Source organism: Sinohyriopsis cumingii, chromosome 1, assembly GCF_028554795.1.
Source record: "Sinohyriopsis cumingii isolate HCF-2022 chromosome 1, ASM2855479v2, whole genome shotgun sequence".
Lineage (NCBI taxonomy): Eukaryota > Metazoa > Mollusca > Bivalvia > Unionida > Unionidae > Sinohyriopsis > Sinohyriopsis cumingii.
Genome location: NC_142961.1, coordinates 89,397,492 through 89,423,869, shown reverse-complemented (window position 1 = coordinate 89,423,869; position 26,378 = coordinate 89,397,492). Strand labels below are relative to the sequence as shown.

The 26,378-nt window shown below is 37.4% G+C and overlaps 1 protein-coding gene across 1 annotated transcript in view; it reads left to right on the top strand.

The window, feature by feature from the left end:
* The window catches only part of LOC149807312 (HEAT repeat-containing protein 1-like), a 178,280-nt gene that overhangs the window by 38,567 nt on the left and 113,335 nt on the right, over positions 1–26,378 (top strand). Inside the window, exons 12-21 of the mRNA XM_089965190.1 lie at positions 105–190; positions 4,721–4,917; positions 5,192–5,304; positions 7,826–8,020; positions 8,446–8,620; positions 9,500–9,642; positions 10,400–10,586; positions 14,260–14,441; positions 17,994–18,188; positions 20,846–21,079. Coding sequence (XP_089821316.1) covers positions 105–190; positions 4,721–4,917; positions 5,192–5,304; positions 7,826–8,020; positions 8,446–8,620; positions 9,500–9,642; positions 10,400–10,586; positions 14,260–14,441; positions 17,994–18,188; positions 20,846–21,079 — 1,707 coding nt within the window. The remainder of the gene's footprint in view (positions 1–104; positions 191–4,720; positions 4,918–5,191; positions 5,305–7,825; positions 8,021–8,445; positions 8,621–9,499; positions 9,643–10,399; positions 10,587–14,259; positions 14,442–17,993; positions 18,189–20,845; positions 21,080–26,378) is intronic.

Here is a 26,378-nt window from a genome sequence, read left to right as displayed (position 1 = left end):
TATTATTATTGTATATTATAGATGATTATAATTGATGCAGTGTGAGAATAAGTGCCATTTTCATTTATTACAAACATTTTGCATTTTGTTTATTTTCCTCCCAGAATTTCTGGCATTTAGTGACAGACCAGGGGCTTGCATTGACACAGCTTGAAAAACTTTTCAAAAAGGCTGTTTATGACAAAGCCTGGTAAGTTTGGTACCTTATGTTAACATTTTTTTAAGAACACAGTTTATATTTACTGTATTACTTTATTGTGAATTCAAGATTTATCAGACTGTAACAAGTTTTATAATTTTAATTTTACTATTACTGATACATTTTTGACAACATTCTGTAGTAAAGGTAATTTCTTGATAGTAAACTTGTGTGGTGTTTACTTTTTCTTTTCATTAATGTAAAATACATTTGTTAATCAGGTAAATCTCTTCAGTACTGCATCTGTTGTGTATGAAATTTGCATTTCTCCATTGACTACATTCCACATTAACATTAGGAAATAAACTCCACTGCCTCTCAAATCTAGCCCTACTGGAAAGATGAGAAACATTATTTTTAAATGTCCATATAACATATAAAGAAAGGGAAGAAACTCATATGGATTACTTCCCTTTTGATCTGTGATGTGGGTAGCTGTATACCAGATGTAACAGTTTGAACTTTTGCAATGGTACCTGTAATATCCCCTTGATATCCAAGAAGATCATTTTTAATTCTACTATTGATCAAAGTGGGAGACAGTTTTGTTGTTCATTAGGATTTCCGCATGGTATTGGTAACTTATTTGTGAGTTTTCATTCAACTTTCATTGATTTTAGTAGATATTTTTCACAATTGATGGTTTGTACATTTTGTTTGCTTGTTGAATTTCTCACTTTTATATTAATAAAATGCAGTTATAGATTTTGCTGAATTTGCTGACAGTTTTGTTATTTTTATTCCCCATTTTTGTGATGGTGGATATGATGATGGCATTTCACACTACTAGATCAATGTTACGTAATTTAATTATGTTACTTACATAACAGTATTTTAAAACGGTGCTTGATTGCTCGTCTGAAATATATTGACTTTACACATGACCATGATGTCTAGCTCTGATGTAGTTAGGATTACATGCCCTATAACTTTTGTTATTCTGCCTTCTTTACAAAAGAAGCAATTAATGTGAAAATACAAAGCAGATCTACTTTTAACTGATTGTAACAATGCAACAAACACTTTTGCAAATCGATCAAAATAAAGTCAGCACTTAGGGCATCACTATAATGGTTGATTGATACTATTTCACATTTGAATAGAAGAGGGCATATCACATTTACAAAGATTACTCTGAAACCATATTAAAAGATGAAACTGAAACATGGATTACATTTGACAAGACTTAACTGCTTGTACTTCTTTCTTAATACCAGTAGACATTACTAATATTTTAATTGATCAATGTTTCATTTTATTTTGTTATTTTTGATGTACGAGAATTCTCCTTAGGTATTTTGATTGGAGAATGTATTGAAGAAGAAACCAATTTTTTCTAATAAAATGTGTTTCTTCAATGATACTTAACAAATCAGAATACATATGCACCCTCCTAGCTTTCCTGCAGTTAGATCAATATAGTGAGCATGCCTTCCGCTTCATTAGTAACTGACAATTTCATAGGATTTGGCACTAATCCTGGTATCTAGGGGAGATCACTGTAACTTCCACCTAGATGGACAGATAACATTTAGCTTTTTTAGCTAAAACATTTTAATCTGGGAGGGGTGGATTTTCAAGGTGGTAGTAGTTGTAGTTCTCCTAAGGTATTATGATTGGGTAAGTATTATTGAAGAAATGTTTTCATAAAACAAATTGGTTTCCATGTTTGGAGGGAGCACATTCATCTTGGATAGTTCCATGGTCTTGTGATATAACTTGGTTTCATTACAAGGACCATTTACTTTCTACAGGCTACCAAAATGGTCATCTGTTCCCTGTTTTCAGAGTTGATACATTGAGTGAGGCAATAATGGAAGACCAAGTCCATGTTATCTTAGTACTATCTGAGATATATTTGGAGAAAAATCATTTGGCGGCTGCCATTGCCTCTTTCTTCTGTTGGAGGCTACAGAAGAGGATATAACCTCTTAAACCTTAGTGTCTTGTCTGAAGTGGGGATATGCTAGATGTACTGAAGTCTCACACCATTAATGTTATCAAGGAATGTATTAAATGCAGCAGTTCAAGCATCTTGTTGAAAAATTGGGTATGTAGGTAGTCACCCAGTGGTGGTAATAGGAGGAAAATTTGATCAGTTCTTTCCCTTTTTATGGTTATTGATGGAAAACGATTACATTTTTGTATTTCTAGTAGTGCTTGATTCAGGAGGCATAGCTGCCAACCCTCATGATTTTGGCGTGAATTTCACGACTTTCTACAGCGATTTACGGATTCATGCTGCATGCAAAAAAATCATGAATTCACCAATTCTAAATTATTTAAAATTTTCCCATTAAGTGCTAGATGTGATATCAGCAGTTGCTGAAACAGTTAGGTTCTGCTAGTCACGATATTAGTAGAACTATAGCTGATTCATACAGTTCTACCGGTAGCAAGCATGGTAGCGTATTTTAATCTATATATATATATGAGTAGTTTTACTAATGCTTTTAAAAGAAACTGGGGCCTAACCAGAATTTGTCCTCGTGTATGTGCCGCCAATACTGATTTAAATTACCTTTCAGCATTGCATCTTGAAAATGTCTTCACCACCAAAGAAAAAGAAATGTATTGCACAAAAAGTAAAGTTTAGTTTGGAATATACAAAAAATTTTCCTTGCATTCAGCCATCAAATACCGATATACATCCTGCATTTTGCACACAGTGTGCCACAAATTTTAGCATTGGGCATGGTGGCAGGTAGTCTGATAAATCATCCCCACAGATATGTGTTCATACTGATGGATAATGTTCATTAAAATATGCAATTTTGCTGCATGCAAATCATTCCTGAACAAACCTGCATACACTTTAGACACATACCAGTAATTGGTAACAGCCATATCAAGTGCGAAATTCAAAATGGCCACAGGACAGATGGTTGTGCTATTCCAGGTGGATTTACAAGTCACCAAACATATGATTTGCTCAGGAAATATAATCTACATGTCACCAAAAGAACCCTTCAGCTGACGGTAGCTGCACAGCCATGAGAAGTACTGGTTAGTGTATAAAATTTACATCGATGTGTGCAGCCAGATTTGGATGCAGATAATTGCAGCTTTTAATGAATAGGTGATATCAGCCGCACACCTGAAAATCAATATCATCGCAGGTAAAGGGCTGATTTATTGGCCTAGGTGGCAGGGACGATGTGAGGAAGCACATTGGTAGCTAAAAGCATATAGAGGTTGGGAAACTTCATGAAAACAGCTTTTTCAAGTGTTGGAATATTTTAGATTGAAAGATTAGCATGTGTTGTAATTTGCTTGAGTTAACAGTTTTCCGCGCATGCGCCGACACCACTAATCATTCATTGTTCGACGTTTCATCTTCTGGATTAATACCATTTTGTAATTAAGCTACTCAGCAGTTAAAATGTTTTCACCTCCAAGGAAAAAAATTTTTATTCCACAAAAAGTGAAGTATAGATTGGAGTACGCCAAAATTTGGCCTAGCATTCAGCCATCAAACATTGATGAATGTTATGCTTTTCGCACAGTAGTGTGCAGCGAATTTTACAGTTGGGAATGTTCACAAGGCTGGTTATGTTGCTTACAATTTACCTGTCATACATGTACCATGTAGTAATATTATTATATAGTACATGTATGACAGATAAATTGTAGGCAACAATATGATCCCTTGTGGGCATGTGGCAGAACGATGTGAAAAAGCAAACGGCTATAGCACCCCCAGCAGATTTCAGTTTTGGAGTTCTTTAAGCCACCTACTCAAGTCCTGCATGGTACCAATGCTAAAGCATTGTTTGTGAGCTTTCTTGTTGAACATAACCTGTCTTTCTCAGCTCAAGATCAGCAACAGTAACAGTGAAAGATTATTTCCTGTTGTGAGGAAAAATAAGACAAACTTTAAGAGCTTCCTTAGGTGCTGAAAATTTGCAACAATTTTAGTCACCAAGATTAACCAGCAGGCAAGAAGCCTGAACTGTTTTGAAAACAAATTTACCATGGCCTGATTGAGGAAGTTCAAGACTGCCACAGCATCATATCATGACAAATAACATGAAGTTTGTGTATATCAGTAAATTTGGCTGCAAATAAAGTAGTACATGTAATCAATGTAAGTAATATGTTTTATTTTTATTTTTTGGATTTTCGTATAATGCAGTACTGACCATTGAAGTGGATGGAGTTAGTCTCATGATATAATTTTTCACTAATTGCATTCAAAATTCACTACTTTTTATCCCACTTTTCACTAAGGTAGGGTTGGCAGCTCAGAAGAGGTCATGGGGTTTGTTTCCCTAACATTACTGTGATCAGGTAAAAGTATTCTAGGAAAAACACAGCTTGAAAAGAAAAGCATCTATTCATCAGCATGATTTTTGTGTTCATTAATTTTATTGTAATGTAATTAAATTTTGACTGCTAATTATTTTATTCAGTATGCTTGTAACAAGAAAAGAATATTACCCATAATGATTTTTAAAGTCATTTTCTTGTGAAATTTACAAATATGTTGCATTTAATATTGTGGGTTTTTTTTCTGTGAAGGTATGAGACTGCTAAACTTGCCCTGACCGTGCTTGGAACGTGTGAGTGTAAAGGGGAGGTAACCATGCAAATTGTAGACATTGTTCTTCCTTACTGCTTCATGGTGTTTGCAGATACATTTTACCTGGAATTTATTGATGAAGTCTGCAAGTTACCTCAGGTCAAGAACAACACATTCCTTAGCCACTTTGCCAAAGGTAAACATGCATTACAGTTGCCTGTTTTAAAACAGCAGAGAAATGAATGTCTTTCTATTTATTAACTTTACTCCTGGAAACAGCAATAGATTTGAACAAGCTTCTTTCTTCCCTCATCAAAAGGTTAAACATTAACAAAATTGATTGATCATAGTAGCTTAATCTATACAATACAATTATGAGGCGTTGAAAACGGACAGATTTGTCAGAACTTGTAATTTTCATGCATTTAAACTGTATTTACAAAATACATGACATGTTCCCCATTTTCCAGGCTGGAAGTCCTACTCTCCAGCAGCTGCAAGGATGGGAGAGATTAACCTGAAGGTTGCAGAGTGCATTGCTATGGCAGCAGAGAACTGTGGGCAAAATGAGTGCCTTCGTATGGTGAGTTACAAAAATGATATATTCTGTTTGCTTACACAAGATGTTTGTTTTGGTTTGTTTTTCTTGCTGAAGAAGTGGGAGCTAAGTGCCTTGCCCAGTGGTACTTGGAGACTTGGAGACAGTCAACTCTTGCTGGTCAGGGCAGGTATCGAAACTCATGTCCTTGGATTACGAGCCCAACACTGTACCTGTTGAGCTCAAGGAGCTCCTGTATATATAATGTACATCTGGTCTCCGATGGACTCCAGAGTTACTTGCATATAATGCTTTGGCAGACCAAGTCTGTACTGTTCTAATAAGCTAAGTGATATTAGGTAAGCTGTGGAGACCCATATCCGATGGTGTATTATACAGTCACTGATAGAGTATACACTGTTCAACTAATTTAAACCAAGTCCTATTAAGTTTACAGACTAGACCCACATCTGCTGGTGTATTATGCCCTCTCTAGTGTACTAGTTAGTATACACTGTTTGTTCTACTCAACTAAACTAAATGAAACTATGTGAAATGTGTAGACCAAATTCCGCTGGTGTATTGTGCAATGGTAGACTGAGTCTACCATTTTGTTCTACCAATGATTTTAAGTGAACAGTTTAACCTCAGTCTGCTTGCACATAATGCTCTGGCAAATTGAGTTCACTAGTGAGTTTAAATGAACTGTGTGATCCATGCCTGCTCACACATTATGCTGTGGCAAATAGAGTCCGCTAGTGAGTTTAAATGAACAGTGTGATCCTTGCCTGCTTGCACATTATGCTGTGGTGAATTGAGTCCACTAGTGAGTTTAAATGAACAGTGTGATCCATGCCTGCTCACACATTATGCTGTGGCAAATTGAGTCCACTAGTGAGTTTAAATGAACAGTGTGATCCATGCCTGCTCACACATTATGCTGTGGTAAATTGAGTCCACTAGTGAGTTTAAATGAACATTGTGATCCATGCCTGCTCACACATTGTGCAATGGCAAATTGAGTCCACTAGTGAGCTTAAATGAACAGAGTGATCCATGCCTGCTTGCACATTATGCTGTGGCAAATTGAGTCCACTAGTGAGTTTAAATGAACTGTGTAATCCATGCCTGCTCACACATTATGCTGTGGCAAATAGAGTCCGCTAGTGAGTTTAAATGAACAGTGTGATCCTTGCCTGCTTGGACATTATGCTGTGGTGAATTGAGTCCACTAGTGAGTTTAAATGAACAATGTGATCCATGCCTGCTCACACATTATGCTGTGGCAAATAGAGTCCACTAGTGAGTTTAAATGAATAGTGTGATCCATGCCTGCTTGCACATTATGCTGTGGTAAATTGAGTCCACTAGTGAGTTTAAATGAACAGTGTGATCCATGCCTGCTCACACATTATGCAATGGCAAATAGAGTCCACTAGTGAGTTTAAATGAACAGTGTGATCCATGCCTGCTCACACATTATGCTGTGGTAAATTGAGTCCACTAGTGAGTTTAAATGAACATTGTGATCCATGCCTGCTCACACATTATGCAATGGCAAATAGAGTCCACTAGTGAGTTTAAATGAACAGTGTGATCCATGCCTGCTTGCACATTATGCTGTGGCAAATTGAGTCCACTAGTGAGTTTAAATGAACAGTGTGATCTATGCCTGCTTGCACATTATGCTGTGGCAAATTGAGTCCACTAGCGAGTTTAAATGAACTGTGTGATCCATGCCTGCTCACACATTATGCTGTGGCAAATAGTCCACTAGTGAGTTTAAATGAACAGTGTGATCCATGCCTGCTTGCACATTATGCTGTGGTAAATTGAGTCCACTAGTGAGTTTAAATGAACAGTGTGATCCATGCCTGCTTGCACATTATGCTGTGGCAAATTGAGTCCACTAGTGAGTTTAAATGAACAGTGTGATCCATGCCTGCTCACATATTATGCTGTGGCCAGTTTAGTATATGTTACAAAGATCATCTGTCAGCATCAGTTTGTGTTTTTGTTGTTATTTCAACAATTTGAATGACAGGCATGTCTTGGTAGTATGACCTGAGTCTTGGTGTATTCACAATAACAACACCTGTTGAAATCTATTGTAAAATAGCATTGACGGTTTCCTGCTATTTCTGAAAATTTTAAGTGAACAGTGTGACCCAGATCTTCTTGCATACTATGTTGTTGCAAAATCAGTCTACACGGTTTAGTCTAGAAATGATTTTAAGTGAATTTTGTATGCTAGATCTACTTGCATCTTATGCTGTGACAGATTGAGACTTTATCATTTGTTCTGCAAGTGATTTTAAGTGTGGCCCATATGTTTTGGCATATTATGCCATGGTCGATTGAGTGAGTCTGTTTGAGTATGCCAAGTCATATTTATTGCTTGAATTAATTATCATTTTTAGTACACACTATACAAAACTACAACTCACACCATATGTCATTCCAAAGAGTCCATATATTGCTGCCACCTCATCTAGAACATTTGACATTTTCGTTGTAAACACCAGATATAGGACACAATGAAATTTAACAAGCATTATATTTCCAGGTTGAAAAGTGGTGTCAAAAGTCATGTGACACAGAAGAGCCTCAATTTCAGTGTCTGTTAATTCTGGTTCTCAGCAACCTAATCAAGGAGTCATCTGTTGGCAAAAGAACCAGTCAAAGTAAAAAGTTCAGCAAGATGGAGTACTCTTGGATTCTACTGCAGATGATAACAAAAATACTTAAGGAGAAAAAAATGGTAAGAAATTTATTGCTAATGTTTTTGAAGTCTCCTTTGCCTTATGTATTTTTCTTGTACATACTGCTTTATATGCATATTAGACTTGAAGATGTTTTTGAAGGATGATACTTCTGATAGCTACATATTAAATGTTTACCGTTAAAATGATTGGTCTAGAAGTAAAAAAAATGGCATCCAATTATTGATATTCTTTATTGAATTAGGGAAGGAATGGAGAGTGCAAAAGACTGATTTTACAGTTTTTGATTTGTCCATCAATTTCACCAGAAAATGTTTGATCTGTTTCCACTTTTTGTGGGTTGAAATGCTCAATAGGAAATGAAACAGACCTTGAGCCTATATTGCTGGGAATATATACCTATCTGCAACATTACAAACAATTACACAGTATATATAAAATGTTTCTCTCCTGTCCTTGACAGGACCAAAATTTGCAGAGGAAGGTTCCAGAGAATCTGATTGCCATTGAGATGTCCCATCTTGTGGCAGAGGCATGTTCTTACATCCAGGTGTACAGAAAGGTTCCCCATTTTCTGTGTCTGAGGGCCCTTCAGGGGGTCATAGAAAACCTTAAGGTCCCTGGGACATTGGAAGCAGGTAGGAAGGCATTCATGGAGAAGTAATAGTCATTTTTTCATTAAAATGAAGAAAGTATTGCCTTTTATGTGTTATTTTATACATTAACTTTGTTTTTTTCTTCCTTTTGTATATTTGTTTGTCCTTGTTTTTGTCTATGTTGTTTGTGTGTGTGTGTGTGTGTGTGTGTTTGCTTTCATCAGTATGTTTTTCAGTTCATGGAGCCATCTGTCTACTTATCTGCTCAGGTTTTTGTGATGCACGCTTTATGTACAATTCTGCCACTGTTATCCATTTCTGGGTTGTAACAATTTAATATGCCACTGTTATCTGGGTGTAACATTTTAATATGCCACTGTTGTCTGAACTGTAACATTTTAATATGCCTCTGTTATATGGATTGTAACGTTTTAATATGCCTGTTAAAACTGTAGCTGCATTATCATGCAATGTAGATTGGAGGTTTGTTGTGCAAGAAAACTGAGTTACTGTGACCTACCTTTCAGGGAATATTCAGTGTTCTTTGGATACTGTTTACAGTGTCAAACAGACACTTTCTTGACCTATTCATACCAAACTTGAAACATGCTTGTATCTTGGAATGAAGGTATGAATTGGACCAAATTTAGCAGCTTTGACCTTTTAAGGGCTTTTTTTGCTTAAATACTGGTCGGCCTCTTAGTCCAGTAACATTTATTAATGCCACCAAGATGCAGTGTTTGTTCCTCTTTTGATGGTGGTATGTTCCTTACAAATCATGGTGTCTGTGACCTACACTCCATGGTTTATTGTAGAGTTGGTTATTTAATTAATGACACATGCCACATAAATAGGGCTATATTGTTAGTTTCTGTCAATCAACTTGAGTTCTTTTAACATCTAGTAATGAACTTGTTTCAGCTCCTTGGTGGCAGTACATGGGAGATGGTGGCCCAGAAGATAAATTCCTGCAGGTGTCTGTCTGTTTGTTTGCCTTTCTGATGAATGGAGCCTCTGATGCAAAAGACAATATGAACCGAGTTCTCCTTATCAGGCTTTTCAAGGTAAAATTCCTTTCAAAACTCCTGCATTTTGGTATCGAAGTTTCCATCAAGATTTTTCCGTCTTTTATAAAATTCATCATATGTAGAAAATCAGATTAGAATATTGACTGTAACTGCTTAGCATGATGGTTTTTATTAATATTACTATTGCACATCAGGTCATTATTCAAATTTTGGTGTGCATACAGCCAATTAAAGTTGAACAGTATTTCATTCTAAAGTAGAACATGTTCATTTGCTTTTTCTGTCTCTGTAGTCTTTCAGTCTCAAGTGCATTATTGAACATTATTGTCCACTAGGTAAATTCACTCATTTTTTACACTTCTTTCAGATCATTCTAACCTGTTCTTGATAAGTTGTGTTCAGCACTTTCCAAATAGTTGAACTTACCTCAGAAGACCTTCAACTCCTCAAACTTCATTAGCATAATGATTTTTATATTTGAAACAACAATTATGAAATCTTCAAGCATGATTGTGCTGTTGACATAAAGTTTAATCTATAAATTTCATAAAATATGATATTTAATGTTTGGATATTGATATTCAGAGTTACTCTAGATGTACATTTTGACTAAACCTGGTCAGCTAAGTGTAAATTGCAGGTATTATAAGTTGTTATTGCTGGTATTTAGTTCATAATAATGGTGGATAGGTGAGTAGAGTGTCTGCATGGTCACTTTGATCCAGATATAACAGTTTAGGTAAAGCTTATTTTGAGTTTGATGTACTAATTGTAAAATTTTTTGGCTTTACAGGAATGTTTCCAGGATGTCTACATTGTGATGAAATTCCTCTGTTTACTATGGACCCAAGACTGTAATGATCAGCGTGGTCATTTGGGTTTTACTGTTGTTTTACAGGCCCAGGCACTTCAGCTGGGGCTGGTTTACCTCCATAACCTTGGTAATGGTGACATTGTTTCAGTGGCATCATCAGCTACAGGTACACATTTTCCTCATCATCATCTTGTTTAAGAATATGAAGTAAATATACCTATGTGTTTTCCTGTAATTGGGACCCTGCATTTTGGTTGAGTAATCACCTTTTTACCATCACAGATCCAGTGGCCTAGTGGTTAGAGCATCTGCCTCGGATGCTGGAGGTCATGGGTTCGATCCCTGTCCGAATCATACCAAAGACTTATAAAAATGGCACTAACAGCTGCCTCGCTGGGCATTCAGCATTAAGAGGTTAGTGTTAGGACTGGTCAGCATGGTGTCAGGATAAGGTGACTGGGTGGAACATTGTGCTACATGTCTGCAGCATGATGTCCCAGTGCTAGACATCACTATAAACTGCCACATTGCAGACATCATAGCGATATGACTGAAAAATTGTTAAAGCTACGTTAAAAATCCAAAATCACATCACATCACATCACATCACCTTTTTCCATCCATCTGTTTCACCATTCACACTTTCTTACAACCACCACTACCTGCAACATTTAAACATAATTAGATTTTTTGGCAGGTGAATTGCCTATAACATACAGATGTGCCTTGTAAATGTTTTGTCTTTTAAAGTAAAATGTTGTTTGAGTTACTGCCCCTGCTCACTCAACTTCAGCTTTATTTGGTGCAAATTTCCTGTTCCTCGTCTCTTAGTCTTGTATGGGTTTTGTCTTGTCAAGTATATTTTATGTAGACTTAAAGCCTTAACAAGCAACTTCATATCACTCATTGTATGTTGCTTAAACTGGCATAGCTCAAAAAACATTTGACTTATTCCGATGCAAGTTTGTATGAACATTGTCTCATAGAATTACATGTGCCTTTTATGAGTTTAGACTTATCCATTTTGGCCTTTGTCAATTAAATCCTAATCTTAACATGGAAACAATGAATATTGCTTGCATTCAGCCTAGTTTTAAAAAACCCATTTTGATACACTTAGTAAAGACACTGTCTCTTAGCTCTTAGACATGCCTTTATTGGTTTTTGTATTGTCTACTCCATTTTGAAGAGAGTAATTACTATTGTTTGGAACTTTTCATTGGTTTTTCTGATAGTAATTTCTAAATGTGAAGGATTGATTCTCAAGTCAATAAAAACAAATTATCAGAAGTAGCTTTTTCCTTTCCAACCACCCCCCCTCACCCCCAACCACCACACAAAACTCATACTTTGGATCATTTGTTTCAAATTATGATCATAATATGTTCTGGAAAGATAAAAATGATGACTTTATTAAAGATTTTATGGCATAAAATGATTTTCTGCCTCCTTTGTAATACAACAGACTGCTCTAAAATAAGTTAGCCCTTAATCCTTCACATTCTTAATGTGGACCACCATACAAGTTTGGGAATGTAAAATAGACCTGTTGTTCCCTCCTGCAAATTGTAATATTAATGGTTTGCATGCCATATACTTGACTGAAGGGTGCAGATTTGAATCCTACTATCGGGTCAACCTGGATCAGCTACTTTAGTGCCTCTTTTTGCAAATCACTTAACTTAATTTGCTTTGTTACTAAATAATCTACTTGTACTGCCATGCCATAAAACACTAAAACAAAATCAAACTTGCACTGCCATACTGTAAAACACTAAACCAAAATCAAATTAGTACTGCAATGCCATAAAACACTAATCAAAATCAAACTAGTACTGCCTTGCCATAAAACACTAAACCAAATTCAAACTTGTACTGTCATGCCATAAAACACTAAACCAAAATCAAACTAGTACTGCCATACTGTAAAACACTAAACCAATTAGTACTGCCATACTGTAAAACACTAAACCAATTAGTACTGCCATACTGTAAAACACTAAACCAAATTCAAACTTGTACTGCCATGCCATAAAGCACTAAACCAAAATCAAACTAGTACTGCTATGCCATAAAACACTAAACCAAAATCAAACTAGTACTGCCATGCCATAAAACACTAAACCAAAATCAAACTTGCACTGCCATGCCATTAAACACTAAACCAAAATCAAACTTGTACTGCCATGCCATAAAACACTAAACCAAAATCAAACTAGTACTGCCATGCCATAAAACACTAAACCAAAATCAAACTTGCACTGCCATGCCATAAAACACTAAACCAAATTCAAACTTGTACTGCCATGCCATAAAGCACTAAACCAAAATCAAACTAGTACTGCTATGCCATAAAACACTAAACCAAAATCAAACTAGTACTGCCATGCCATAAAACACTAAACCAAAATCAAACTTGCACTGCCATGCCATAAAACACTAAACCAAAATCAAACTTGTACTGCCATGCCATAAAACACTAAACCAAAATCAAACTTGTACTGCCATGCCATAAAACACTAAACCAAATTCAAACTTGCACTGCCATGCCATAAAACACTAAACCAAAATCAAACTAGTACTGCTATGTCATAAAACACTAAACCAAAATCAAACTTGCACTGCCATGCCATAAAACACTAAACCAAAATCAAACTTGCACTGCCATGCCATTAAACACTAAACCAAAATCAAACTAGTACTGCTATGCCATAAAACACTAAACCAAAATCAAACTAGTACTGCCATGCCATAAAACACTAAACCACAATCAAACTTGCACTGCCATGCCATAAAACACTAAACCAAAATCAAACTAATACTGCCATGCCATAAAACACTAAACCAAAATCAAATTTGCACTGCCATACTGTAAAACACTAAACCAAAATCAAACTAGTACTGCCATGCCATAAAACACTAAACCAAATTCAAACTAGTACTGCCATACTGTAAAACACTAAACCAATTAGTACTGCCATACAATAAAACACTAAACCAAATTCAAACTTGTACTGCCATGCCATAAAACACTAAACCAAATCAAACTAGTACTGCTATGCCATAAAACACTAAACCAAAATCAAACTAGTACTGCCTTGCCATAAAAATACCAAACCAAACTTCCTGAGGATGGTTGGTTGGTATAATTACAAAGACAAAAGTAAAATCAGAGTTCCTAACTATTGAAATGAATAAAATGCCATAGTAGGTAAGTGTCTTTCAGTTTGCAATCTGCATCAGGCTTGTTTAGCATCTACATCAGGGTTGTTTAGCATCTTCATCAGGCTTGTTTAGCATCTATATCAGGTTTGTTTAGCATTTACATCAGGCTTGTTTAGCATCTACATCAGGCTTGTTTAGCATCTATATCAGGCTTGTTTAGCATCTACATCAGGCTTGTTTAGCATCTGTATCAGGCTTGTTTAGCATCTACATCAGGCTTGTTTATCATCTATATCAGGCTTGTTTAGCATCTATGTCAGGATATGGTGGAGCTGTTTTCAGCAGTAGTATATTTGTTTTAATACCGCTGACAACAAGAAAGTAACTTCCACTGTAATGACAAGCTTGACAATAATGTTTGTCATTCCTGAGACATTAATTTGAAATTCTTTTTATATGCCTACCTTATTCCATAGCATGATTTTATCCATCCATTACCAGTTTCATTTATGCTTGGCTGTATTTTGCCACTATAGCCTCCATGTTTGTATTTAAATAAAAACATTAAATTGCATTTTTTTAAAAGTAAATAAACATTAATGTATCTTAAAATCTGTTTTGATAATTGTTTTATGTAGATTTATAAAATTTGATATGTACTGTTATCTTGATAGTGGTAATAAGCCTGGTCTTGGTGTTGACCAGTCCATACCAAGGTATCCGAGAGTGTGGGGTCCATGCTGTACAAGCCCTTCTGAGGGGACAAGGGGATAGGGAGGGGTCATTCAGTCCCCTAATGAGGAAAATTGAATACTGCTCAGAGGAAATTGCTTCAGACCCTGACTACATCCAAGAGGTAAGTAGAACATGAACTAGGAACATAGTAAAATGATTCCAACTTGATTTCATGTTACCTGTTTCAAATGGATTCTGAGATTTTGATTTGTTCTGTGTATTGAAACAGTATGTGTATAATTTTAATGAAAAGATAAATTATAGCTCAGTTAATGTGCAGAGCTACTTAGCTCCTGCAATGACAGTATATGAAGTTTGGTTGGAAAATATTTAAAAATGTCATTGTATTAAAAATGTTTATTTCACATTTGTCTGACTTGCAGCATCATTGGGGTTAGAAGTCAATAATGACACCTTTCTTGCAGATGGTCACCATATCGCCAACATAACTTTGATCTTGTGTGAAATTCCGTTTAGTGAATTAAAAGATGTAATAATTAGACTATGTACAGAAGGATAACAGAGGTTACCACAGTATTACTGACACTTTCAGAGAAAAAAAAGTGGAAGGAAAATGTTTTTTTTCTTCATTTAGTTGTAAAGAAACCATTTCATGGAATTTTACTTGTTTAGAAACAGTGTCTTTCCAAAGCAGTATGACAAAAACAATTTCAGTACAGTTTGCATGTAAATTTACTTATAAACAACACAGCTACTAAATTGCTTGCACAAGTGTCTTGGCTTTAAATTGGTCCAGCAATCAGTTAGTAAAGAAAGTAAACATTGCAAAATAATAGCGTTTACTAGAGTTTCTAACGGCAACAATTACCAAAGTAATAACAGATGTTCCCTATTCAGTGAGCATGTGAAATAGATTGCAGATGATTCACAGTGAGAGGAAGCAGACTTTAGTCTATTAATTTAAAGGCTTGATGGTTAGATTACATGCCAAAATGATGTGTCATTTCATGGGTGTTTAGGCTTGATGGTTAGATTACATGCCAAAATGATGTGTCATTTCATGGGTGTTTAGGCTTGATGGTTAGATTACATGCCAGAATGATGTGTCATTTCATGGGTGTTTAGGCTTGATGGTTAGATTACATGCCAAAATGATGTGTCATTTCATGGGTGTTTAGGATTGATGGTTAGATTACATGCCAAACTGATGTGTCATTTCATGGGTGTTTAGGCTTGATGGTTAGATTACATACCAAACTGATGTCATTTCATGGGTGTTTAGGCTTGATGGTTAGATTACATGCCAAACTGATATGTCATTTCATGGGTGTTTAGGCTTGATGGTTAGATTACATGCCAAACTGATATGTCATTTCATGGGTGTTTAGGATTGATGGTTAGATTACATGCCAAACTGATATGTCATTTCATGGGTGTTTAGGCTTGATGGTTAGATTACATGCCAAACTGATGTGTCATTTCATGGGTGTTTAGGCTTGATGGTTAGATTACATGCCAAAATGATGTGTCATTTCATGGGTGTTTAGGCTTGATGGTTAGATTACATGCCAAAATGATGTGTCATTTCATGGGTGTTTAGGCTTGATGGTTAGATTACATGCCAGAATGCTCTGTCTGCGTGGGTTCGAGTCTCGGATTTGGCTAATGTGGGTATGTGAGAAAGCCTGCCAGTAGCTTCTCGTGGGTCGGTGGTTCTTTCCGGGGTTTTCCCGGGTTCTTCCTCCACCATTAATACTGGCCGCCATGTATAGCCAATCGCGTACTGAAAAATGGCGTTAAGCCCTACAACAACAACAACAACATGCCAGAATGATGTGTCATTTCATGGGTGTTTAGGCTTGATGGTTAGATTACATGCCAAAATGATGTGTCATTTCATGGGTGTTTAGGCTTGATGGTTAGATTACATGCCAAACTGATGTGTCATTTCATGGGTGTTTAGGCTTGATGGTTAGATTACATGCCAAACTGATGTGTCATTTCATGGGTGTTTAGGCTTGATGGTTAGATTACATGCCAAACTGATGTGTCATTTCATGGGTGTTTAGGCTTGATGGTTAGATTACATGCCAAAATGATGTGTCATTTCATGGGTGTTTAGGCTTGATGGTTAGATTACATGCCAAAATGATGTGTCATTTCATGGGTGTTTAGGCTTGATGGTTAGATTACATGCCAAAATGATGTGTCATTTCATGGGTGTTTAGGCTTGATGGTTAGATTACATGCCAAAATGATGTGTCATTTCGTGGGTGTTTAGGCTTGATGGTTAGATTACATGCCAAACTGATATGTCATTTCATGGGTGTTTAGGCTTGATGGTTAGATTACATGCCAAAATGATGTGTCATTTCATGGGTGTTTAGGCTTGATGGTTAGATTACATGCCAAAATGATGTGTCATTTCATGGGTGTTTAGGCTTGATGGTTAGATTACATGCCAAAATGATGTGTCATTTCATGGGTGTTTAGGCTTGATGGTTAGATTACATGCCAAAATGATGTGTCATTTCGTGGGTGTTTAGGCTTGATGGTTAGATTACATGCCAAAATGATGTGTCATTTCATGGGTGTTTAGGCTTGATGGTTAGATTACATGCCAAACTGATGTGTCATTTCATAGGTGTTTAGGATTGATGGTTAGATTACATGCCAAAATGATATGTCATTTCATGGGTGTTTAGGCTTGACAAATATGCTTCCTTTATGGTATGTTATTCAAACAGTTGCATTTAGATTACTTGAAGATTGGAATGAAGGAGTTACTGGCTTTAAGTAGTTATATCTCTTTTATTAAATCTATTGCTAGGTCAGTTAACAAAATCTTTACTGTAATATTGTTTTTGTTTAAAAGTTATTTATCATAAAATGTAACTGAAATATAAGCTATATATCTTTTTCTTTTCGTACAGTTTTCCTTAAACATATTAAATTCCTCCTTGTCAAAGTACCATAGGGGAAATCCCCTTACATACATCTTTATAAGTAATTTGTAAGAATGATATGTTGTGATTTTACAAAATTATCTTAATCTGCAAAAGATAATTAAATGATCATATTGTAATTTACAGATAATTAAATGATCATATTGTGATTTACAGATATTTAAATGATCATATTGTGATTTACAGATAATTAAATGATCATATTGTGATTTACAGATAATTAAATGATCATATGATTTACAGATAATTAAATGATCATATTGTAATTTACAGATAATTAAATGATCATATTGTGATTTACAGATATTTAAATGATCATATTGTAATTTACAGATAATTAAATGATCATATTGTGATTTACAGATAATTAAATGATCATATTGTAATTTGCAGATAATTAAATGATCATATTGTGATTTACAGATAATTAAATGAATATATTGTGATTTACAGATAAATGATCATGTTGTAATTTACAGATAATTAAATGATCACATTGTAATTTACAGATAATTAAATGATCATATTCTGATTTACAGATAATTAAATGATCATATTGTGATTTACGTATAATTAAATGATCATATTGTGATTTACAGTTTCACTTTAGATTGTGCACTTGTAACAGTTTCCATGCTTGAGGAGAAAATTATTATAACTAGACAGAAGCAAGCTCTGTCCTTGACATTATTTGTCTCCTGATAGTTTTGAGCCTATTTCATGATGTATCATTTTTCTCTTGACAGGTTATAAAGTCTGTTTACAAGAACACCAATCTAGAGGATGAATCGTCCCTTAAAAAGTCAAGAAATCAGAAGACACCAGGGAAAGATCTAAAAAGGGAGAGTTTAAAAAGTTTCGTCAGAGAGCTGACCAGCAAGACTTCCCCAATGTTTCTGCAGCATCGACTTCTACACATCTTTAGAAAGCTGGATAGCACTGTGAGTATCAGATCAGCATTTGTCTTTAAGAATTAAGAAATGGGTCAGGAAACAAGGATGTGAAGAATTTGGGTATATATTGAAGTCATTACAAATAGATGGCCTAATTAACTTTCATATGCTATTATTAATACTAGACTTGTGTTGTCAAACGTTACCTCAGATACAACTGTAACCTTGAATTTTTTTATATTTTACAACTAGTTTCTTCTTCAAATACATTACCCAATCCAGCCACCATGTCTTGTATGAAGGGAAGATCAATCTGCCCTACCGCCACATAGGCCGGTAGTATCTGGGAAGACTGGATTTGTGAGGTAGTAGTATTTCTCCATAGGTATTATGATTGGGATACATATTTAAAGAAGAAACATATTTTACTAGCAAAAATGGTTTCCTTCCATGTAAATTGTGTAGTAATGTTTTTCTCAGTGAGAATTTATATTTCTTTTTTCAGATACTTTACCCGATTATAATACTTAGGAGTACGACCAACACATTGCAAATCCATCCCTGCTAAGCTAAACTTTTTAGCTTTAAAAGCTTGAATTTGTATGAGAACATAGATGGCAATCAGACAGAGTGATCCCCACTTGATATAGGAATTGGCACTGAATTCCTTTTGTACCTCAGTTACTACTTAGGCGCATGATAGTTAGCATGCTGTCTTGAGAGACCTTGCAAACTGACGTCAAAAGTTTCTTGCATGCAGCTATATCTGTAAACAGTTGTTGTTTTCAGTTTCTTTATAAATTTTTTTTCAACCAAACAAGGCAAACAGCATCCTGGCAAGACCATTTAGATTTGTGTAAATGATGCTGAACTGTGGTCTGATATGGTGGCCATTACTAAAAAAAATAGTAAATAAATAACCTTTAAACGACTTCTCAAGAAAATACTGAACAGTTTAAATAACATACAGTACATAGGTCCAATATAAAAAAATTGTAAATATAAATAATCTTTGGCATAATGGGGGCAAATCCTGTCTCAGAACACTGACCAGCTGAGCTCTGAATTTTTTCTATAGGAATACCTCAGGAAGTGAGACTTGGGGGAGTCTGTAGGGTTGTGAAGAGTGTCTGACACTTTTCTGGTGGTCCTCCTGATTGAGCATTGAATAATGCAATATGTATTGGTATCTCTTAGATAGTTGACACAAAGGTTGATGATTTAATAGAGATTTGAATTGGGTTATCTAAATTAATGGCCGAGTTTTTAAATTGCTGTGCGCTGAAGGGCAAAAGGGAGATAACTGGAATTCTTCTTCCTGTTCTATGCTGGCTAGCTTTGAAACATTAATGTTTCTTTTTCGCTTCAGTTTGCATTTAAGTAATGATGAGTGAAGTCCCAGGTCATTTAGTCTAGTACACAATGTAGTATGGAGAGTCAAGGAGTGGTCATTTAAAGGAATTAATGAGGGTCCATCATAGCATAAACAGGTGGACTGGCAAGTGTCATGTGTTGGCGGTTCCACAGCAAAGGAAGTTGTAGCAGGTGGGGCAAGATATCTGTGAAAAAGTCTAATTGTTCTCGTTTCCAAAACAAGAAGATGAAGAAACACATTACAACAGAACAGCCAATGCATGATGAACACAATAATGCAGGCGAAGACAGACAACAAGCACAGCTGCTTCAAGCCTGTTAAGTGATAGCAGTCATCTTGGTGTTAATCAATTAAATTATAAAATTTTGGCATTGAAGGCTTTCATGTTTACACAAATGATGCTGATACACCATCAGATATGGGCAATATTACTAAAATATAAACACCTTTAAATGGCTTCTTCAAAAAATCACTTAACAGTGTTTTAGTATGCTGACAAAAAGCATGCAGGCATAAGGCCTAAATGAAATCTTTTTGTTTTACCCTGTACAAACAGATGCAACTAAAACCCTGTGATCCTAACATTTTTCTATGGTCTGGCATTGGAACTTTGTCTTTAGTACCCCTGGCCATAAAGCCAAGTGTGCTTTGCGCCTGGCATTGTGTCCAGCATCTAATTTTCTGCCCTTCCTTCAACATTTACTTTGTCCCCTCTCTGGATTCTATGTTTGGGATCTGATTTTGATCAGACTTGGAATGTATGCCGATATCATCCAGATCTCAGGCAAGTTCTGTAATGAGCAATATTGATACATATTATTGATTTCAAATTGCATTTTGTTCATTTAATCATTTTATCGCTGAGACAAAGTTTCTGATCTGATTTTGATTAAAATTAGAATATATGCCTAAATGATCAAGATCTCAGACAGTGTTGATAAAAGAGTGAAATCATGACGATTCAGGTATCTATTCCAGGTTTGATCAAAATCAGATCAAAAACATGGCTGTGGATTGTTTCCAGAGTTGTACCCCATCTGTGAATTGCTATTTTCTTTTTATGTTCAAGCAAACACATTATGAACATATCATTTGGTAACTATAATAATAATAGAGCTTCAGTCCTTTCTCAAGAAATAAATTTTTAATATGCTGTAGTGGGACCATATGTGATTAACAAACCAAAGTTCTGTTCAATATATAATCTTAAATCTTTAAAGCTGTTATGTTTTGAAGTTTTCTTTATAGATACTAACCACTGTTAAAGCATTTATGCACTGTTATATTTGATGTAATTTTGACAAATATCTGTCTTTACTTTTTTCCTTAGGGAATGTTGATGGGTCTTTTGCCTCTACTGGAATCAATATTGGATCACCCGACAAGTGAGATAACTCCAATGGCAGCTGACTCTTTGAAGCTCCTGGTGGAGAGATTTACCCATCAGAATATATTAGCTCTAGGTCCTGACTCCCAAGGGCTCAAACTATTCCTTAAGATCCTATGTCTCCCTTCTCAGCGGTCATGGCATCCAATGACTCCACAGATAGCAGCCATCAAACAGGTAAATCAGTTTACTTTTTTTCTTGATGTGATGTCTGAGAGACCATCTAGCTTGTTCATTAAATTATCTTGCGTCATCTATCACTCTAGCCTATAAGCCATCTTGCACCTTCATCATGCATCATATACCATTCTACTCTGTCAGCCATCTTGCACTGTCATCATGCATCATCTATCACTCTAGCCTATAAGCCATCTTGCACCTGTCATCATGCATCATATACCATTCTACTCTGTCAGCCATCTTGCACTGTCATCATGCATCATCTATCACTCTAGCCTATAAGCCATCTTGCACCTTCATCATGCCTTTTCTATCATTCTAGTATGTCAGCCATCTTGCACTGTCATCATGCATCATCTATCACTCTAGCCTATAAGCCATCTTGCACCTTCATCATGCCTTTTCTATCATTCTTGTATGTCAGCCATCTTGCACTGTCATCATGCATCATCTATCACTCTTGCCTATAAGCCATCTTGCACTGTCATCATGCATCATATATCATTCTAGTCTGTCAGCCATCTTGCACCTTCATCATGCATCATGTGCCATTCTACTCTGTCAGCCATCTTGCAATGTCATCATGCATCATCTATCATTCTAGCCTATAAGTCATCTTGCACTGTCATCATGCATCATCTGTCATTCTAGTCTATCACCCATCTTATGATCTTGCACCTTCATCATGCATCATATGTCATTCTAGTCTGTCAGCCATCTTGCACCTTCATCTTGCATCGTCTATCACTCTAGCCTATAGGCCATCTTGCACTGTCATAGTGCATCATCTATCATTCTAGTCTGTCAGCCATCTTGCACTGTCATCATGCATCATATACCAGTCTACTCTGTCAGCCATCTTGCACCTTCATCTTGCATCGTCTATCACTCTAGCCTATAAGCCATCTTGCACTGTCATAGTGCATCATCTATCATTCTAGTCTGTCAGCCATCTTGTACTGTCATCATGCATCATATACCATTCTAGTCTGTCAGCCATCTTGCACCTTCATCATGCATCATATGCCATTCTACTCTGTCAGCCATCTTGCACCTTCATCTTGCATCGTCTATCACTCTAGCTTATAAGCCATCTTGCACTGTCATAGTGCATCATCTATCATTCTAGTCTGTCAGCCATCTTGCACTGTCATCATGCATCATATACCATTCTAGTCTGTCAGCCATCTTGCACTGTCATTGTGCATCATCTATCATTCTAGTCTGTCAACCATCTTGCACTGTCATCATGCATCATCTATCATTCTGTCAGCCATCTAATGATCTTGCACCTTCATCATGCATCATATACCATTCTAGTCTGTCAGCTATCTTGCACCTTCATCATGCATCATCAGTCATTCTAGTCTGTCAGCCATCTAATGATCTTGCACTGTCAACATGCATCATATACCATTCTAGTCTGTCAGCCATCTTGCACCTTCATCATGCATCATATACCATTTTAGTCTGTCAGCTATCTTGCGCCTTCATCATGCATCATCTATCATTCTAGTCTGTCAGCCATCTAATGATCTTGCACCTTCATCATGCATCATATACCATTCTAGTCTGTCAGCTATCTTGTACCTTCATCATGCATCATCAGTCATTCTAGTCTGTCAGCCGTCTAATGATCTTGCACTGTCAACATGCATCATATACCATTCTAGTCTGTCAGCCATCTTGCACCTTCATCATGCATCATATACCATTCTACTCTGTCAGCCATCTTGCACCTTCATCTTGCATCATCTATCACTCTAGCCTATAAGCCATCTTGCACTGTCATCATGCATCATCTATCGCTCTAGTCTGTCAGACATCTAATGATCTTGCACCTTCATCATGCATCATATGTCATTCTAGTCTATCAGCCATCTTGCTCTGCCATCATGCCTCATCAGTCAGTCAAGTCTCTCAGCCATCTTACACTGCCATCATTCATCATCATCAGTCTGGTCTCTCAGCCATCTTACACTGCCATCATGCATCATCATCAGTCTGGTCTCTTAGCCATCTTACACTGCCATCATGCATCATCATCAGTCTGGTCTCTCAGCCATCTTACACTGCCATCATGCATCATCATCAGTCTGGTCTCTCAGCCATCTTACACTGCCATCATGCATCATCATCAGTCTGGTCTCTTAGCCATCTTACACTGCCATCATGCATCATCATTAGTCTGGTCTCTCAGCCATCTTACACTGCCATCATGCATCATCATCAGTCTGGTCTCTCAGCCATCTTACACTGCCATCATGCATCATCAATCAGTCAAGTCTCCCAGCCATCTTATGCTGCCATCATGCATCATCAATCAGTCTGGTCTCTCAGCCATCTTACACTGTCATCATTTATCATCATCAGTCTGGTCTCTCAGCCATCTTACACTGCCATCATGCCTCATCAGTCAGTCTGGTCTCTTAGCCATCTTACACTGCTATCATTCATCATCATCCGTCTGGTCTCTCAGCCATCTTACACTGCCATCATGCATCATCATTAGTCTGGTCTCTCAGCCATCTTACACTGCCATCATGCATCATCATCAGTCTGGTCTCTCAGCCATCTTACACTGCCATCATGCATCATCAATCAGTCAAGTCTCCCAGCCATCTTATGCTGCCATCATGCATCATCATCAGTCTGGTCTCTTAGCCATCTTACACTGCCATCATGCATCATCATTAGTCTGGTCTCTCAGCCATCTTACACTGCCATCATGCATCATCATCAGTCTGGTCTCTCAGCCATCTTACACTGCCATCATGCATCATCAATCAGTCAAGTCTCCCAGCCATCTTATGCTGCCATCATGCATCATCAATCAGTCTGGTCTCTCAGCCATCTTACACTGTCATCATTTATCATCATCAGTCTGGTCTCTCAGCCATCTTACACTGCCATCATGCCTCATCAGTCAGTCTGGTCTCTTAGCCATCTTACACTGCTATCATTCATCATCATCCGTCTGGTCTCTCAGCCATCTTACACTGCCATCATGCATCATCATTAGTCTGGTCTCTCAGCCATCTTACACTGCCATCATGCATCATCATCAGTCTGGTCTCTTAGCCATCTTACACTGCCATCATTCATCATCATCAGTCTGGTCTCTCAGCCATCTTACACTGCCATCATGCATCATAAGTCAGTCTGGTCTCAGCCATCTTACACTGCCATCATTCATCATCATCAGTCTGGTCTCTTAGCCATCTTACACTGCCATCATGCATCATCATTAGTCTGGTCTCTCAGCCATCTTACACTGCCATCATGCATCATCATCAGTCTGGTCTCTCAGCCATCTTACACTGCCATCATGCATCATCATCAGTCTGGTCTCTCAGTCATCTTACACTGCCATCATGCATCATCATCAGTCTGGTCTCTCAGCCATCTTACACTGCCATCATGCATCATCATTAGTCTGGTCTCTCAGCCATCTTACACTGCCATCATGCATCATCATCAGTCTGGTCTCTCAGCCATCTTACACTGCCATCATGCATCATAAGTCAGTCTGGTCTCTTAGCCATCTTACACTGCCATCATGCATCATCATCAGTCTGGTCTCTCAGCCATCTTACACTGCCATCATGCATCATCATCAGTCTGGTCTCTTAGCCATCTTACACTGCCATCATGCATCATCAATCAGTATGGTCTCAGCCATCTTACACTGCCATCATTCATCATCATCAGTCTAGTCTCTTAGCCATCTTACACTGCCATCATGCATCATCATCAGTCTGGTCTCTCAGCCATCTTACACTGCCATCATGCATCATCATCAGTCTGGTCTCTCAGCCATCTTACACTGCCATCATGCATCATCATCAGTCTGGTCTCTCAGCCATCTTACACTGCCATCATGCATCATCATTAGTCTGGTCTCTCAGCCATCTTACACTGCCATCATGCATCATCATCAGTCTGGTCTCTCAGCCATCTTACACTGCCATCATGCATCATCATCAGTCTGGTCTCTCAGCCATCTTACACTGCTATCATTCATCATCATCCATCTGGTCTCTCAGCCATCTTACACTGCCATCATGCATCATCATCAGTCTGGTCTCTCAGCCATCTTACACTTCCATCATGCATCATCAGTCAGTATGGTCTCAGCCATCTTACACTGCCATTGTGCATCATCAATCAGTCAAGTCTCCCAGCCATCTTATGCTGCCTTCATGCATCATCAATCAGTCTGGTCTCTCAGCCATCTTACACTGCCATCATGCATCATCAATCAGTATGGTCTCAGCCATCTTACACTGCCATCATTCATCATCATCAGTCTGGTCTCTTAGCCATCTTACACTGCCATCATGCATCATCATCAGTCTGGTCTCTCAGCCATCTTACACTTCCATCATGCATCATCAGTCAGTATGGTCTCAGCCATCTTACACTGCCATTGTGCATCATCAATCAGTCAAGTCTCCCAGCCATCTTATGCTGCCTTCATGCATCATCAATCAGTCTGGTCTCTCAGCCATCTTACACTGCCATCATGCATCATCAATCAGTATGGTCTCAGCCATCTTACACTGCCATCATTCATCATCATCAGTCTGGTCTCTTAGCCATCTTACACTGCCATCATGCATCATCATCAGTCTGGTCTCTCAGCCATCTTACACTGTCATCATTTATCATCATCAGTCTGGTCTCTCAGCCATCTTACACTGCCATCATGCATCATCATTAGTCTGGTCTCTCAGCCATCTTACACTGCCATCATGCATCATCATCAGTCTGGTCTCTCAGCCATCTTACACTGCCATCATGCATCATCATTAGTCTGGTCTCTCAGCCATCTTACACTGCTATCATTCATCATCATCCGTCTGGTCTCTCAGCCATCTTACACTGCCATCATGCATCATCAGTCAGTATGGTCTCAGCCATCTTACACTGCCATTGTGCATCATCAATCAGTCAAGTCTCCCAGCCATCTTATGCTGCCATCATGCATCATCAATCAGTCTGGTCTCTCAGCCATCTTACACTGCCATCATGCATCATCAATCAGTATGGTCTCAGCCCTCTTACACTGCCATCATGCATCATCAGTCAGTATGGTCTCAGCCATCTTACACTGCCATCATGCATCATCATCAGTCTGGTCTCTTAGCCATCTTACACTGCCATCATGCATCATCATCAGTCTGGTCTCTCAGCCATCTTACACTGTCATCATTTATCATCATCAGTCTGGTCTCTCAGCCATCTTACACTGCCATCATGCGTCATCATTAGTCTGGTCTCTCAGCCATCTTAC